General features: G+C 42.1%; 1 protein-coding gene across 6 annotated transcripts in view; it reads right to left on the reverse strand.

The window, feature by feature from the left end:
• The window catches only part of CERS3 (ceramide synthase 3), a 42,230-nt gene that overhangs the window by 2,191 nt on the left and 22,263 nt on the right, over window positions 1–17,776 (reverse strand). For 4 of the 6 annotated variants that reach the window (XR_004308509.1, XR_001557563.2, XR_001557564.2 and 1 more), the window contains 6 exons: window positions 16,942–16,992; window positions 15,697–15,789; window positions 15,351–15,479; window positions 13,983–14,089; window positions 12,530–12,686; window positions 12,143–12,409 (listed from right to left, as the gene is read on the reverse strand). Coding sequence is in view for 1 of the 6 variants with exons in the window: in XM_015873199.2 (XP_015728685.1) it covers window positions 12,530–12,686; window positions 13,983–14,089; window positions 15,351–15,479; window positions 15,697–15,789; window positions 16,942–16,992 (537 nt within the window). In the remaining 5 variants the exon portion in view is untranslated. Of the gene's footprint in view, window positions 1–12,142; window positions 12,410–12,529; window positions 12,687–13,982; window positions 14,090–14,481; window positions 14,729–15,350; window positions 15,480–15,696; window positions 15,790–16,941; window positions 16,993–17,776 lie in introns of those variants that run through there. The other 2 variants (XM_015873199.2, XR_004308510.1) reach the window with 2 other exon arrangements.

Here is a 17,776-nt window from a genome sequence, read left to right on the forward strand (position 1 = left end):
GCATCTGCTGGACTCCCTGCAAGTGCTCTCATCTCCTTGAGCACTGTCCAGCTGCGGCAGAAAACACACGGAACGACAAGGGGAAGAGAACTTTTGTGCTCTTTGCAAGTGCACTTGGAGTCAGTAACGTCTTTGAGTTCATAGCTCATTTTGAGCACCTTGTTGTGACCCATAGAAGTTGATGGAACTCAAGCATATGCTTAAGAGCAACTGGCAATCTGCTTTACCTCGAGTGATATTCATTACACTTTAGATGGTTTGAGGTAATAAACAAAATGGATGTGTATGTTTCATGCTCTGGATGACTAACCAATTTAATTTTTCTAAATGGATGAATGGTTTCAAGGCTTATGAGAAGCAACACTAATGCTGTAAAGTCTGCAAGAGAGCCATTTGTAGTGAAGCCAAAGCCGCAAAGTTTTATAATCTTTTTCCCTTTTGTTTAACCCTTCCACCTGCTGCTCAGTCTGCCTCTCTTAGTTAAATGAACCGTACGTGCTAAGGTAGTTTTGGCTTCTTGCATTTCACTACTGTTAGAATGTGCATCATTTGAGTCACTAGCACTGTGTCTTATTATATGAATGGGAAAGGACCTTCCAAGAGGATTCACCAATGAAAAACGCTTCTTGAAATCAAGAGAGAGACAAGCTTGGAAGGCTATTTCCCAGCCTCGTGTAGGCAGAAGAGCACTGTGTGTAAGCACTCTCTGGAACGACATGCTCCAAAACAGACATACCCACTGAAGCATCATGGAGGAGAAGAATCTGGGTAACCTTGCATGCCTTCAAGGAGAACTTAACCCCTGCAATATGTGTGTACTTGCACAGACACATTCTTTAGAACACTTACAAGTAAATAACTGGCAGTGGCTAAATCTTGTGCCTTTTACTCAGTCATTTGCTTCTTGATGCAGAACTTGGCTTCGAGGATCCCTACCGGGTACACTGGTGTCCTCATGGTTTTTTTGCTGACTGTATTAAAGCTGACTCTAGAAACCCTGACTCCTATTAACAACCAAAATGGTCATAATCGAAGAGCAGTTACACTACTCCAAGTGATATTTCTTAATGCAATAGGCAGCCTCAAATCCTAAATTTCTATACCTTTAAATGCCACAAAGTTACATGTTCAGTAAATTTAATTATAGCTCTTATTTTAAACATTATCAGCATGTTGCAGGGTTGCAATTTCTCTCTCACATACAGAAAATCCTGTATGTGAATAGCACGTAAATCACAACACGAATGCCAGCTTCTGCCCTTACTGCACCACCCAGTAGCCAGATCAGCCCCAATGTACTGCACAGAGGCAGAGACCTCACTAAGGTCCAGCAGCTGCCTTGCCCTGAGCTCATCCACACTGCTGTAACTGCACCTGTTTGAGTGCATCACTTTTTCACTCCATCAGCACAATCCCAGCTGACTCGGTGCAGCACAGCTTACATCCATCCCTTCTGCAGCTATCAGACCTCACCCTGTAATGCAGGCTGCCCGTCAGCTCGCTGGAAATCAACCTAAAGAACAGCCCTGCACCTGAGATAAGTTAGGTCATATCCCTACACACACACCTGCTAATGTGATTAACATGTGCCAAGCCAGACACCTTTCTTCCTTTTTGCTATTAAAATACAGATCACAGCAGCGCGGTTCTGATAATCACCAAACCCACAAGCAGCCTGTCAGATCTCGTAAACAGCAGGAAGGGTCTCTCATGGAGGCGGCAGGGCTGCAGGAAATACACTTGGACCTTTCAGGTTAAGCATAATTTCCTTCCACATGCAGCTAACTGGATTTGTTCTGCCAGATACAGACATATAAAAAGCAATTCGCAGCTGACCCTGGGGTCGTCATGTTCTCTGATTTGGTCCAATTCAGATTTGTGGATACTTTTCTCTTTTGGTCAAAATTTCCCAGTTCTTAAATATATGCTTTGTTAAAATCACAGCGTCCTAAATTTTATACCTTAAGAATATTTGCACTTCAACATCTACAACCGCCCTGCCTACATCTTGACTTTTCAACATTGAGACAATAAATTCCACAGCACCTGCACACATGGGAACAGCGTGCAGTACGAAGATGAAAGCTATCAGCGAGGTCAGCAACCACTGGCTCAAATCAAAGAGATAATAAACAAGAGAGATAATAAAAAGTGAGTCCAAATAGATAGAAGGGGGCTACTTTTCTAACAGATAATACTATAAAGTTGATGAATCTCTGAGATCAACATATTTAATTTGACTTCAGCTGACATGAGACTTAATGAGCCTTTACGTTCCTGTGGAGACTAAGCAATATGCATTTGGATTCATGCAAACTGCCCTAAATTTCCAACCTGGAAGACTTTCTTGGCAAATACCTTTCCCTTTTCAGCTTATACACACCAGGCTACATAAATAATGCTGATCTTCAGTGGAAGATGCGCTGTTGGACTCTGCTTTCTGCAGTTTGGTGATGAAGATGCAGAATCCCTGGATTAATTGCCCTGGACATTTCATGGGCAAAACTCGTCTTGTTGAGTCTCTCTTGTTTATGGAACTCCCCAGGTTTTCCACTTTGAGCTTTCAGAGGGAACTCAAAGATGTGTGAAAAACAAACTAATTTCACACATATTGAAAAGAGCAGCCTCATAAAACTAGAGGTTGCTGTCAGAGAACTCACCCAGGACTTGGACAGAAGGAGCAAACTGAACTTGAGAAATGTCACTTGTCACTCAGCAAACCACACCTGTACCTGGAGCTGTGACACCTCAGCTGTTCAGAAGAAATAAATCACTGTTTACAGTTAATCAGGTGCTCCATGGTTTCAATAAAGCCTGCTGGTTGTGTCACTGAAATCCACCAACTAAACCTTGTACTCAAGTGTATGTGACTTTACGATAATGTCAAAAGCCCAGGAGGTACCGAGTGAGTCATAATGTCCCACTGCTTTCTGAATTATTCCAATTTTAAATCCACAGTTGGCAAAGAAACAAAGAACAACATAATAGGCATTTGATGCTGTTCTGTACAGTGAACTTTTTTTTACCCTAGCACAGAACTTGCATTAAGCCAAGGAGTTCAGTGTTCTGAACCTTTATCGGAACATGTACTTTCATTTCTTACAAACGTTTCCTTGGCTGTAAGACAGACAATCAGACACTCTCACTGTCCTCACTTAGTGAGGTGTGATGCTGCACTTAAATCCAATGCTCTGGTCTTAAACAACACAGCTGCTGAAAAGCATTCTTACAGAGCCTCACAGCACCACAAAGCTAACCTGAAACTACAACGATGGCTCCTCTCTCCTACCCACTGCATCCATCGGGGTGCTCATTTCTCTTATTGCTGTGAGGAGGGGCTCCACTCCTTGTATGATGTACCTCAATGCTGGCACCACACTTACAAATTACTAATCTGATTTTCAAGTCACAGACCTGACACATAATGTCTTCCCTTTTGCATTCACAGCAGTACTCACAATGCATAAAATCACTGCAGCGCAATATTCCTAAGCGCCCTAACGTAGGTCTGGATGTAGATTTCTTCAAGCAGTACCTAATGAACAAAGTTTCTTACATAGCATTAGAAGTACTGAGAGCTGTGTGCCCTAAAGTGACCTGGAGAAGGGCTCATTTCACTGGTGTTCAGCATTCTGAATGTTGGGTATTGCTCAGTGCACCATCCAGGACCAGGTACCAGGTACTTACTGGTACCAACAGAAAGGGAAACTTCTCTCTACCACCTTCCTGCCTACAACACCGGACACGGTGAATTGCACCTCTTTTCATTCATGTTTACAGTGGGACCCTTTAACTCAAGCAAGCATAGCTTTTATACAGCCAAAATTAGGCAGGACAAATCCCACCCTCGTACAGATCCTCCTGTATCACCCCCTGATGAGAGTGATACACTGATTGGTTTTGTTGCTGTGTTTATCTGATGATCTGAACTCGGCTGCATGCTGTGCCTGCTCAAAAGCCATTAGCTGCTCAAGAGTCAAGACTGCTCCTTTTAAGATTTCCTGCCTTCTTTGCAATAAGGACTCTTAAGGATTATGAAGCACTTCCAGGTCTACCAAGGGAAACGTTTACTTTAAATCCAAGATATGGCAATTTCATTTCTAAATCGACACTAATCTACCCATTAACTAGCTTTATTTCAAGAGTATTTAGAAAAAATAAAAATGGATTCAGCAGATTGCAGCTCTATACACCCCTCTGAAGGCCTGAGAGTTATCCATCTAATAAGGAAACCTCTGCAACTCATATTAAAAATAGCAAACGAAGGCATAAAAAGCTCTGTAGAAGACCAAGGGTTTGTTCTGCAAATTGATTTTTGGCAACTGGAAAGATAAATACATATGCACGTTATTATACATATATAGTTTTAATATAGGAGCACTTACATAAAACTAGCAACAAATGGAACATTTCATAAACATTCTCTAAAGTTAAAAGATATGAGCAGTTAACAAGAGATGCCAGAAAGGCTGTCAGCAAATGCTCTTCTGTGAATGCTAAGGCAAATCCATGAATTGTAAAGCAGAAGTTTCACTATTTGTCATTTAACTGAATTAGGATCATTCACATGAAAAGAAGGAATGTCATTTAGGACACAGATTTACTACAAGTAGAGTTGTCTTGTGTCAGACACAGACACGCAGAGGCAATGGTCATCTGCAGCTCCTACTGAAGTAAAACACAGAGATTAGGAAACAGTAAATTAGCTAAAAGACTTTTACGCAGCACTTCAGGGGCCTGCACAGCCCTGTTCATGGCACAGCTGATAGAAGAGAAGCAAAGGTAGCATCCACACACCCAGTGTGTTGGGATATGGCCAGAGAACCAAGTCTGCTCTTGCAGAGCCTTACTACATGTGCAGAACAGGGCTGTGGAAGAGTACTGAATCCCAATGGGGGTTCACAAACCCATCAACTGGAATCAAATGCTTGGAAACTATTTTCTTCAGTTTCTAATTACTTCATTCCCCCATATTGGTGCTAACAGTCCTTAACTTACATTTTCTGAACTTGATTTTTGTGTGATGAACAAGTGAAAGGTGGTGTGGAATAAGGGGCTTTCTAAACAGAGTGGGTGTAAAGAAAAACAATAAAATACAGCAGAGAACATGGGTGCTGTTTTGAAGTGCAAGTCGCACGTTTCAGTCTACAGTACAACAAGCCTCCCTGGAAGCCACTGTTCATCTGCTGATCCCATTTCATAATCTGGGGTAAAAAGCAGAAACCAGCAATCTAGCTTCTAACTGACAGAGCCAAGGGAAGGCCCAGGGAGCAGCCAGTGATCTTGGATCAGCACGAGACAGTTGTGCAGTGGAGAAGAACCGGTGGGTTTTCCTCTTTCACACCTTGCTGGCTTGCTCACTTTGACAACATATGTTACTGAGGTCAGTCCTGACTTCAGTTCTCCAGCAAAGGTAGGAGTCCAGAGCTCCCCTTTTTGCCTACCGTCAGGAATACCAGCCAGCAAACATCCTACCCCTCCGTGCTTTCTGCTGCCTGCCTCTCAGCCCTCATCCCCAGATGAATTTGGCAGCATCTAACAAGATGTGTAGCCAGGCTTTGGGCTTAACTGGATTGCTGTAACAGAATGGGAAACACGCAGATGAAAGAAAGTCATAACAGGAAGTCATTTCCCTGTTTGAGGGCTCAAGCCTTCACGCTGCTGACCTGGCCAGTTAGCTCCCATCTCCAGGCTATTAAAAAGCTCATGTCTCAAAAGCAGTCATTTGAATCAACTGCGAAGATTCCCAGATAGACTGATTTTCATCTCTGAGGGAAAGCTTCCATTTGTCCTGCTTAGATCCCCTTATAAGCCTTCCTCATAAGAAAAACTGTAATAAATGTTTAGCCATAGAGAACCAAGAAATTCAACTTCCCCACTATCCATTTTATTAACCTTATCCAAAGGCAGCTCCTGCTAATCCAATTCCATCAGACCTGAGTCTATGCTAACCTTCATTCTGAGGACTCAAACTCTGACAGGTACCCACCAGGTGTCAAACCTTCCCTGTCTAAAAAGCAAGCACAAAACTTATCCAAAAGCTTTTCAGCAGCTCCTCAACCCCAAGCTGTCATGAAATGGCAATTTACAAGATTATCATTATCCTCTACAGTAAGTTACTGCTTCTAGGAGAGCTGCTTGGAACTGAGGCAAGAACACTGCTCTGGTCTGCTCTGTGAGCACCCTGGCTGCCACCAGCACGGTATGGGCTTAACAGAGCTCAGACGAAAAAGGAAACAGAACAGAATGTAAGTGCCTATAGTTAAGGGAACTAAACTCTGTCCTCTGATAAACTCCTGTAGAATTGCATTTTACTGAGATGAACGACTTCTTCCTGACTGTGTTAATTCTCATTACATTTCATTTTCTCATTATAATGAGATGATGCCCTGAAAACGGTTTTCCACTGCTAAAAAAACCCCCCACGGTTTGACTTCTTAGAGTTGGGTCAAGCGCTGTGCATGCCAAAACTCCACACACATTTCATTTCATACTTCATTTTTACATCCCAGTAATTGCACGGCGCACGAAAGTGCAGCGCTGCCGCGTACGATCAGGGTCACACTGTGACCTTTTGCAGATGAAGTTAAACGTTGTGGTTTATGAGCTGGGAGCAGCCAGGCTGAGTTCACCCCCGGTGCCTCCACTGCACACCAAAGAGCGCACGGCTCAAACACATGAACGCTGGTTCCAATTTTATTTGCCACGAAAGAGATTTAAAATGTAACCTCTTCAAAGGCCATTCTCTACTTTCATGTTACATAGGGCTCTTTTCCCCCCACGGTTTTAAAAATAAGATTTCTATTTAAGATGAAATATCGCAGGTTATTACACAGCTCCACAAGAAGGTCCATGCTGCCGCAGCTGTCAGAGCAGCACAGTGCGCATGGCTGACAAAGGCAAACTCTCATATCCCAACCACTGTGGATCCATGGTCCAGTTATGAAGGACACAGCCCTGATTCCAAACGTAACTATGGAAAACAAAGCAAGTGCCGGGGGTGCTTTAATTTGTTGTGCAGAAGTCTCAGCTTCCATGGAAAAATGTTTAAGGCCCTGCAAACAAAAGAACTGGAAAAATCGTTGCTTTAAGCACATGTGCTGAGGGCCCATGTTTAATGAACGTGAAAGTTGTCGCCCAAACTCAGAGCTGAAGTTTCATGCTCTCAGGTCCCACGTGGTCACAAAATATATTTAAGAGTCGAGTGAATTATTAAAAATCAAAGTTCTACTCCATCAAACACACAAACAGAGGAATAAACAATGAAAGAATCCTGGACAGGGCCCAGGGCAGGAAAAGTTCTGCAGCAGCTGATGTGAGTCTGAACAGCCTCAGCCTAAATGCAGCCATGTGGCCTCCGGGAACTGCAGAACTTAATTTGAAAATAAAGGGTTGTAGCAAGTCTCTAAAGAGGTAAATTCACAACAAATAAGGCAGAATGTAACATAGGGCAGGACCTGTGCGGGTGTAAAGAAGCATGACTCTTCATTATAGGCACACATTTTACAGGAGCGGGTTATGTCTGCATCCTAAGGGACTTTCAGGCCTTGCCTGCACATTACTGTTAAAACACATGAAGCACTTGAGCCCATGGGCACGCTTTCAGGAACACAGCATCACTGGTACACATCACTTTGATGCAGAAAAAGGACTCCTCATTTCAGGAGTCTTTATGTGGCTGATCATATTCACGACAAGGGCTGTGCTGGCACCCCGATGTCAGTACATGAGAAAGAAGAAAAGAAAGTGAACTGGAACTGGCAGAGGTATCTCAGTACAAGAACGGCCTTCACACAGCACAAAATGCTGAAGCTGAAGAATGAGCGCTGGCAGCAACAGCAGAACCACAACAAGCTTTTCTTATGACAGCCCCCAAATAGCATTTTCTTATCATTTTCAGCTATCTTAGGCTGCCATGCACCATTCTTCAAACATTAACACTCACTGTTCCCTTGGGAAGTTGGACTGAGTAGGGAACTAATAAATCACAACAAGAATACGTCCAACCAAAAAGCCTTTCTAACAGTTGCAAAACAAAGGAATACTGAAGTCTTTCTTCAAGAAAGCGACAAGTCCATAAAGACCCGGTCTGGTCTGCAGGACCTCACGGGTCTTTTTTTCTTTAGGAAGAGGAAAGAACCAAAGCTGAATTAGTAAGAAGCTCTTTGCCTTAATTCAGGACAGTCTGACAGCAGCAAAACTAAAGAGTCAGAAAATGCCTCGCTGGTAGCATTACAGTCAGTGCAAAGCCTGCCATTACCTTTTGCCATTGACGGACTTTGCACCGGCCCCGAAGTATCTGAGTCATGCAGACACCATGCCCATTTCCTACAACTTAACACACATTGTCAAGATTTAAAACACCGTAGTCTCAAAACCTTCAACTCAATCTGTAATGGTTTTAACATATATTTTACATCTTAATTTGCCATAATAACGTGGCTATAAGCTGCTGTCATTCGCTCCCTTTTTCTGACCTTGGAAATAAAACCTTTAATCTCCATGGGATTTTCCTGGCGAGATATTTTAAATCAGTGCACATGTCCATAACTCCTCTGTATGTTTTTCCAATTTTCCTAAAATATTCTCATATGTGCAGACATGATGACTAGACATGTTTCGGTGGTGCTCGAAACCTGATACAAGTGGGTAATTTAACCATGTAATTGAACAGTATTACAGAAACACGGAGAGTTTCTTAGCAACAAAAGGCCTTGGACACCAAGATGGCAGCCAGCAGCTCACATTGTGATTGCCTGACCTAACGTGAAATGAAATCACACTGCAAAGCAGCCTTCTTCCTCCCACTGAAGAACTGATCTCAGATACATGGCTGCAGGTCTGACCTTGAAGGGCTTACATGCCTGCGTCTCACTTATAAACGGGCTCATAAAATGTTCTATCAAAAAGGGCATTTAGGTTCGTGTTTGGGTATTATTCTTATTTGTTACATTTTCCAGTGTAAGAACAACCCTTGATTTGAAATATTCAACATTCATGTTCCCCCAGGTTTAACTCCATGGAAACTAAGAGCATCCTAATGCAAAGTAGATGAGCACAGCTTAGTTTGCTGCCATGGATTTCCCACTCGTTAGGGCATTCCTGGACAGTGAATTTCAGAGCAGCTGCTCTGTGCCATCAGCTCCATCACTTCCATGCCTGAGTCAGCAGGACACAGAAGGACAGGGCAGAACCCTCTGCACCCATCCTTCCTTTTTTCTCGTGTTCATTCAGCTCTGGCTTTCAGACTGGCTGATGATGTGGGCCAGGATGCCACCAGGAGACACTGGCCCCTTGGAAGGACATCAGGCCAAGTTCACTGCTACAGCGCAGCGCTGTTCACTGGTGTCTCCACCAGTCCAGGGTGGCTCAAGGCATAGAGGACACTGACAAAATCCTGACTCCCTCGGTGTGCTCTGAGCTTCTTTAAGGCTCATACAGCCTCACATCAGTCCCTATTCCCAGTTACACCATGACTTCATTTTTCCACCTAAAGTAGCTAATTTGCTTCATGAGAAAAGTTAAAAATTGCCCGTTTTCTGAATGGGCTTAGAAGTCTTGGGCAGAGAAACAAAACCCTCCTAACACGAGCACGATGGTTTGCTGCTCTTTCACTAAAATAGCAGCAGCTCTTTGCGTGGAGCATGTCTGTGACAAATGCGTTGGGATAAAAATGCAGCCTTACAAACACCATTCTTTTCCAGGCTGTCTTTACAGTTTTGGAGGCACCGCCTGCTTTCACAGCCAAGTTTGCCACCGCTATGGAAAACAGGCTGCACATGCAAGCCAGCTGAAGTCATGCAGACTGAAAAGGGCTAGGCCTGCTGCTGCTGCCACTGTAAAAATGTTATTTGGAAACCATCTTCTCGGAGAGCTGTATAAGGAATGAAAAATCCATGGTAGAGATGCCGGCTTGGTGCTTTTCCATTTTTTTGCAATGACTAATACAAAAAATGTCTTCTCTCAAAATAAAGCATTTCTGCCCCTTACAAAGGCATATCAGCAGGCAGGGCAGGATGGCCTTATATGGGCTGCTCTACTAATGTCTTCTTAACCATGGTATCCAAAGACTTCTTGCAGTGCACTCACAAAACCTCAACCAGTATGGATGGAATACGATGCCAAAGCTCTTCTCCAGCTGCAAAGCAGAGGGAGGTCTCCTGTGTTCATTACAAGAGCTGTATGAGAAGGCCCACCCTTAGTTCAGGCTCAGCATGCAAAGAACACTGTATATGGAATAGAAACCACTTCTAATTTCATGTGTTTTTAGTGATATTTTATAAGATTGGGTATTAAAGAGACGGGATATGTTGGTCAATGTGGCTCATTTTGTCAAATCCTAGCAGGTGTTTGGACAACAAGTCAGAATGATGCCACAAAATTCCACCAAATTACAGTGAAATATGAAGGACAAACTGCAGCTCAGTGCAATGACAAGGCCACAGTCAAAAACAAAATGAGAAGTAAAACACCAACACTCTAGGAGCCTGACCATAAATTACTGTAATGAACTAAGGAATCATTAAATATGTTTTAAAAGCAGAACAAAGCAAGATGTTCCTTGCACAGATTTTTCCTCGATGCTCACTGGTTTGCTCTCTAACAAGGGTAGAGCTTGTAAGTGCCATATTCTTCTAGAGAAGACAATGAGTCTCCTTAATTATTTACATAAGACTTGCATGAATCTAGGAATGCCCTAAAACGAATCTAGGAATGCCCTCAAATGAGGCTGAGATTGGCCAGTGGGATCAAACAGAAATTTAGCTTGATTGCCTGAGCTTTCTTGAGAAGTCACTTTTAAATAAAGCACAAATCAAAATTGAGCCACAACAGAATCATCCTTCAAAGTATCTAATCAAGAAGCTTCTCACCCAGACCCTCATCAAAATCATCTGGAAATTCAGTGGGATGAACGGAAGGCAAAAGGAAGCACAAATAGCCCCAGCTACCATCATTTGAGGAATAAAAAACACCATCTGGCACACTGCAAAGCCCGACCATTGGAAACAATCATAATGGATTACCAGGCCTAGCTGCGCTGAATTGGCCATTGCATTTCATCACTTAGTCAGGCCTCTTCATCAAAGCAAGACAGAACCTAAAATACCCTGATCCACATTTTGCACTTCACAGCCACAACACATAAAGAAAACCCCAAAGAACTTTTCCTTTCAAAAAGCCTGTTTAAAATGACTGTTTTTTTTTTTTTCTTTTTTCTGAGGGATGTCTTATCAGCTTGGTTGAAATCAATAAACAAATTAAGGGCATGGAAGTACTCAGACTACAGAATAAGCCTGGGCTGAGAATGAAGATATTCAGCTTGACTCTTTCTCATTTGCGGTGATAGCCAGAGTAATTGGCTGTTATTATAGAATTTCATCCAGTACTATTAAAATCAGCAGCAGTCTTTCCATCAACTTCAAAGAGTCTTGGGTCAGAATGTTATTGAAATGATAGGGTCCGTGCCTGGGCAGCAAAATTGTGTATAATTGCATTTGTACGGAGTTCATTGCTAGTTATTTCCAGAAACTAAAATACAGGATAGTTTCAGTTAGTAGCCAAACGACGAATAATATGTGTAGGAAGGAATATCTCTATTTCTTTATGATGCTTCACAACCTTAGCTGCTTCAGATAAGAGTAGAGTCAGCTCAGTAATGTTTTTTGTCTTGATAATCACAAGAAATACTATTTTTCAGTAGCACATTTCACATTAATTAGTAACATATCCCTGATGGTTATGCCAAATATTGAGACATTCTCCAAAGGCCTAATCTGCTAAGTTTTCGTTACAGCTTCTTCCCATATGAGCCTTCTCTGCAAGGTAAAAGTTGGCTATGACAGCCCCAGACTTGCACTATTACTCTATTGAATATGTTGAGACTTCTTCAGCAAAACTAAGCCTTTTTAAAAAGTCACTTTGAAAATAAAAGAAAAAGCCTTTGAGCTCTGAGCATGATTTATCTGTATGTCATGGTTGAATGGGACTGTAGTTCATTATGTCATAATATAACGTTGGATCGGATTTATATGGATTTTTAAGTCCAAAAACAGCGCTCAAGTATCACCAAGCTCAGATTTAGAGAAGTCTGAAGCACATTAACCATAAGATTTCTGCAGGATATAAAGATCACAGCACTCACCTCCCTTCTTTTTTGTGATTGTTCTTATAAAGTCCTTCCACTAAAGTACTTCCACTCTGAAAACAGGCATGTCAAGAGTTCTGTACCACCTCTGGGCTCCAGCTTTTGGAAGAGTTCACTTCTCATTTACCATCAGATACAGGCCACAAAAAAAAAAAAACCAACCCAAAAAACTGTACCTGAAGTTTTGCTATTCTGATCTGTGGCCTTGCACGTGAACTTGAAGGGCAGAAAGCACATTTGGATGTCTCTGTACTGAGCAGATCCCTAACAAGAATGCCAGCATGAAAGTTTAGGAAAACAATAAGAAATGCCATGTAAATCTATTGAAGGTTTCAGTGTATGTTTGATACTTCACTGATCTTTCCGTGAGGCAAAATTGCTTACCTTTGAGAAAATGAACTTTTTCAAAATCTTGAGGATCAAGTAACCCCAATATATATGTAAGCCTTGAAGGATCAGTAGCATCCCGTTGAATAAGAAATAGGCTATGACTGGAGTGGTGGAGTAGAATGTAGGTTGATACAACGTGGCACGCAGAATCCTGAGAAAACAAAGGTCATTGTTATGATGCAAGGTTCCTTTTCTATGCTATATAAAGCAATTTCTACTTTCGCATTCCAAACTGATTAACTCCTTCCACAAAAATATTAAAGAGCTCTACAAAGATGACAGATCAGCTAACAAGCTGTGGCTTACCTATATTACGTATCTCTACCTAAATGCGGATGTCAGAAGATAAGAAATTCGAGTCTTGCATGAAGGTATTATAAATAGGGATGGCAATGTATTTTTTAATCTTGAGTTCAGTGTGGTCTAGATAATACGCAACACAGAGCCAGACTGTGCCATTTTTCATGCAAATTCTCTCTAATCTGAAATCCACATTCAGAGAAAATCCTGCAGGCTTTGCAGCGGGGCTCTTTGTTAATTAACACGTGTTTTGTCCATCTTGAGATTTCAATTCTTTCGTATTATTTTTGGGCCTTTTGAGTCCTTTTAATCTCATCACGTTTTGCTTCCAAGCTCAAGAACAAGAAGCTCAGTGAAGCAAAATGATTCGAGATCACTTGTGCAGTTAATCAAAAACTAACAAGAAAGCAGAAATGCTGATGTCTTTTTAAAAAGAATACTACAGGAAATTAAAACCTTGTGCTGATCAGTGTTCAGAACTACTAATTTAACCAGCTTGTGTCTCTGAGGGTTTGTCCACATGCAGGGAGGGGCATGAAAGTAATCTAGAGCAAATCAGTGAAACCCTGGATGCGGAACACATTAAGCACTTTTTAAAAGCTAAAGATGTTAAGCATTAAGCACACGTGTAGATACTCCAAAGCAGATTAAATCATAGAACTCCAAATTCATGTGAACGTTCAGCAAGTTGTGATTTATGTGCGCTAACTTTATAAATTCATGGGTTCACCTTAACTTTTCTGAGTGCTCCCCACGTAGGCAAGTGATGCAAGGTAGCACTCAAGAGCTAAGTACTGAAAAGAAGGCACTAAAAGAAAAAGTAACCGCACTTATAGAGGACAGACTGTCCTCTGTGCAGCTCCAGCAAGAGGATAGGAATGAAAGGGACAACAACTACTCCTTGTTAAGTAGCTCACCCCCCTCAAAAGCACAGGATCTCACAGCATCTAACTACTAACCATGAAATGAAGGTAAAGAATAGATTTAACCATTTATCTGAGTTACCATGTTTTCAAGTGGCTAATTTTAAAACTTTTTTTAACTGACCTATATATCTTGCTCTTCTTTACCCATCACAACCACTACTAACTTTTCAATGGAAATAAGAATGAAATAAAAGGTCATGCCTGTGTTAAATATTGCTTACCAAAAGGGGAACAGGATGATTCTTGTGATGAAGAATGCGACAGCAAAGAGGAAAAAGAGAATATTGCAGGTTTTCTCCCAGCGAGCATAATTAAACATTTTGGCTGCCTGTATTGAATGCAAATCAAACACATTACAAATATTCCCTGTGTTTTCGTAAACAAGAACTTATCTTCCCCTAAGCAGGAAGAAGGTTTCCTCCCTGTTTGACATACAGAGCAATCAGTTTACTAATACCTAATAAAGCAGCAACAAAACAGATGCTTTGTTTATGTTTCTCCTTTAATCTTAAAAGATGGGATTCAGTATGAAAAGCTGAAGAAACAGCTCTGAGATGTGAATGTAGATGTGTCACGAAAACATTAAGTGCTCTTGAAAACAGAGGTTCAGCCCTCAGTGCTGTACCAGTGCTGGCCTTATCCACACACTCAGGAGCAGCAGTGACCCTTTGTACACCAGCATTCTGTTGTATGCATTCTGTCCCTAAATTCAGCTCTTACCCTCCTCTTTGAGGGCTGCAGGTCATGGCTTCGGTTTTCATTTCATCAGTTAAGATCATAATCTCTGCTTCTCCCCTAGCTGGAACATGCAACTCCCCATGCTTCGTTGAGGAAACACAACTGAAAGTGTACTGGGAGCAGAAATGAGTAGTGAGAGACAACAGCATGCAGGCTGCTTGTTGTTCGATGGCACTGCCATCAAAAAGGCTGTGAAACCGTGTTCTGAATCCATAAAACCAGAATAATACTGTTGAAGGAACCACAGAGTTCATTCGTCTTCGGGGAAACCCGGCAGCAGGTCTCCATCATTGCAGAACTGGGCACAGAGAAATCTTAAAACATTTCTGAACATTGATATTTAGTCAAGAGATGGAGAAACTTTACTTCTGCCAGTACCTGTGGTATCTTGTTCAGAGTCAGCTCAAGCCAGAACTGAATGAGGTCAACACAAGGGTGTGAATGCTGACAAAATTAAAACAATTTAAAGAAGTAGCCAAGCTTTTAGCTGCTAAATTTCCTTGAGAATTGGTATTGTGACAAGCTGTTCACAGGCCAACTTGCTCTAATCTTAAAAATTAAACAAGAATAAGGCAGGGAGGCAGCTGTATTTCCAGTCCCTGTACTGCACTGCACAACTTCTCTTCCGCTTTTTACTTGTGATGGGTTCTGTAACAGAATATCAGCTTAAATTATCTGGAAGGTGTTTTTTTTTAACCTCACAATTTATGACTGTAAAGCCACGTCTCTGTAGGGACAGGGAGGGAACATATGAAACTGATAGCAAAGAGATTAAAACATCTGAACTGAGCATAACCTGGGTGACGAAAACAAAGGAAGAAAAAGCAATTAATAAGGAAGGTCATCGTTACCTCAAGCCAGAAATCTGCAGTATCATGCACAAACATCACCAGTGTTCCAACACGCACGTAATTGCCACACCAAGAGCCACTCATCAACCCAATGGCTGCAAAGTGATGAACGACGTGAGCCTTAAAATCCTGGGGAGAAGAAGAAAAAAAAAGTAGGGCCATGTAAGTGCAGCTCTGGAGGGTCTCCCTGTGGATGCGGATACTTTTGTCACACACAGAGAAGGAACCTGACAGCCGGAACAGGGAAGCATGCAGGTGTGCCAGGGATGAGCTGATGCTGCCCTCATGTGGCTGCACCCAATCCAGTATCAGGACAGTATTTTATCAACTTAGCGTGACCACTTGCCTTCCTTTTGGTATCAATCCCAAGTGTAAATAAGAGAGACCAGTAGAAACTAATCTCAGCCATGTAGTACCAATATTGAGACGGCAGCAAAGTCTGTAAAGAAAATAAAACAAGCAAACATTTATTAAAAACCAAAACCAGTTAACTTGGAGAATAGCACAAGTGAACACTGAATAAAATCACTTCTTTTTTCCTTCCCTCACTTTTTTGCTCCTCTGCTGAGTTCTGCCTAAAAAAAAAAAAAATATATTAAACTAAATCCACGTTCTGGGCTTAATTATGGAGGATGTTCTGGGAGCCAAATATTTTAACCTTTACTCAGACCAGACTCCAAGATTCTGTAGATCCTTCCCTGCCCCCAATTTTTAGCGTGCTTTTTTCTGTGCTCTTGTCAGAGCACTCGATGGAGAGTCCTTCTGCGTTTAATTACAAACAACTGCAAATAAATACAGCTCTCCACTTTGGCAAACAACAAACAATTCAGATATTCACACATCTTAGTGTCTAAAAGGTCATCTATTTACACTAGAATCCTAGGTATCCACATAGGGCACAAGAGGGCTAGGACACTGAGAGAGCTTGGCTTCTCGCTTGGTTAACTGTGTTTCCTAGGTAGCAGGGATTCAGCTTGTCTATCAGGTTCCACAAGTAAAAGGAGCTGGGAAAACCCAGCTAGGAAGGGGGCAGCACGCAACAACCTCTAACAGGTGGGCAAGAAGGCAGCTCACTTGAAGGCATCAGTTAGGGGACCATTAATAAAATACTTCAGGAAGAAATCAGAACCCTGTGGCACTTGGAGGGAAAAAAGAAGAAATAAAAAAAGTAATGAGCAGAGATTCCCAGAGCAGGGCATCACATTCTGCCAAACAATGTCACTGCAGGGCTCCCTCCACCTGTGCTACTGAGCAACAGCACCCAGCAGACACTTGGCACAGCCTCAGCCTCAAAGCATCATCAGAACTGGTGCAAGCCAAAGGATTCCACACTGAAGCCTCAAACACTGAGGGACTGCTGTGGACAACCAGTAGCATGGGATGGGCCAGAAGGCTGCAGTGTAGCACAGGCAGATGGTGGTAGTCATGAAGGAGTCACCCGGAGGTACCAAAAAATGGCAGAAAAGTTTAGTGCCAAACCTCTCTAGGTGATGCCTGCTGGGAGGGAGAAGAATCTCTGTAGATTAGCCCCTTCCAATGGGGAAATACCTGGAATGCCCTGAGGCCAATGGACCGATGCCAAAAAGCTCACCTGAAATGGATAGCCAACCCACGTCTGCCATATGTCGTAAAACCAAGGCTTCTGGGAAAGACAGATGATTCAGACCGATCAGCTGAGCAACAAATCATCAACGCAAAATTCTCAGTACTTAAGCATATTCTAAGTGGAACAGGCTAAGAAAGTGTGTTCTTGATAATTGTTCTCCAGCAATTTCTAAAGAGAACGTATATCTCAGGTTTATCATATTCGTTTCAGCTTTCTGGCTTCTTTTCAAGACACCTGAGGTACTCCAGTTGATTATTTCATCATCCAAAGCAATGGGTGTGTTTTATTACTGCAATTACTCAAGATGCGTTGCCACAACTATTACATTTTGGTGTATTTATCAGCCACACGCACTGGTTCACAAGCATAAACTGTTTAGGGAGAAGAGCCAGATGAATGTAGACTCACTGAGAACTGTTCAGTCGCTCAGGAGAAGCATTAATGACACCCCAGGCAGTGCTCACATAGCTACGAGCAACACACTCTGCTGCTGCTGCTGAGTCAGAAGTTGGGAGTAACACCACGATAAATAGCCCTAAAATGCACTGTTTCTGTGACCCCAAAAAGAGCTGCCAGAAGAGTTGTGCTGCTTTCTTTGAGAACAACATGGCCATGTGAGGTACTCGTGGGTGTTAATAAGGCATGTTGTAAACCTTTCTTAACAATGCTGGTTACTCATTATTTTATTTTATTGTTAGTCATATAAGTTCATGAGTAAAAATTAAAGCCCCAATTAAAACTTCAGCGCATATTGCAGCCTGTCACACAGATCACATACATCAAACCTCTGAACCCAAACAGCCACTGAAGTCAAAGTGCA

Source organism: Coturnix japonica, chromosome 10 (assembly GCF_001577835.2).
Source record: "Coturnix japonica isolate 7356 chromosome 10, Coturnix japonica 2.1, whole genome shotgun sequence".
Lineage (NCBI taxonomy): Eukaryota > Metazoa > Chordata > Aves > Galliformes > Phasianidae > Coturnix > Coturnix japonica.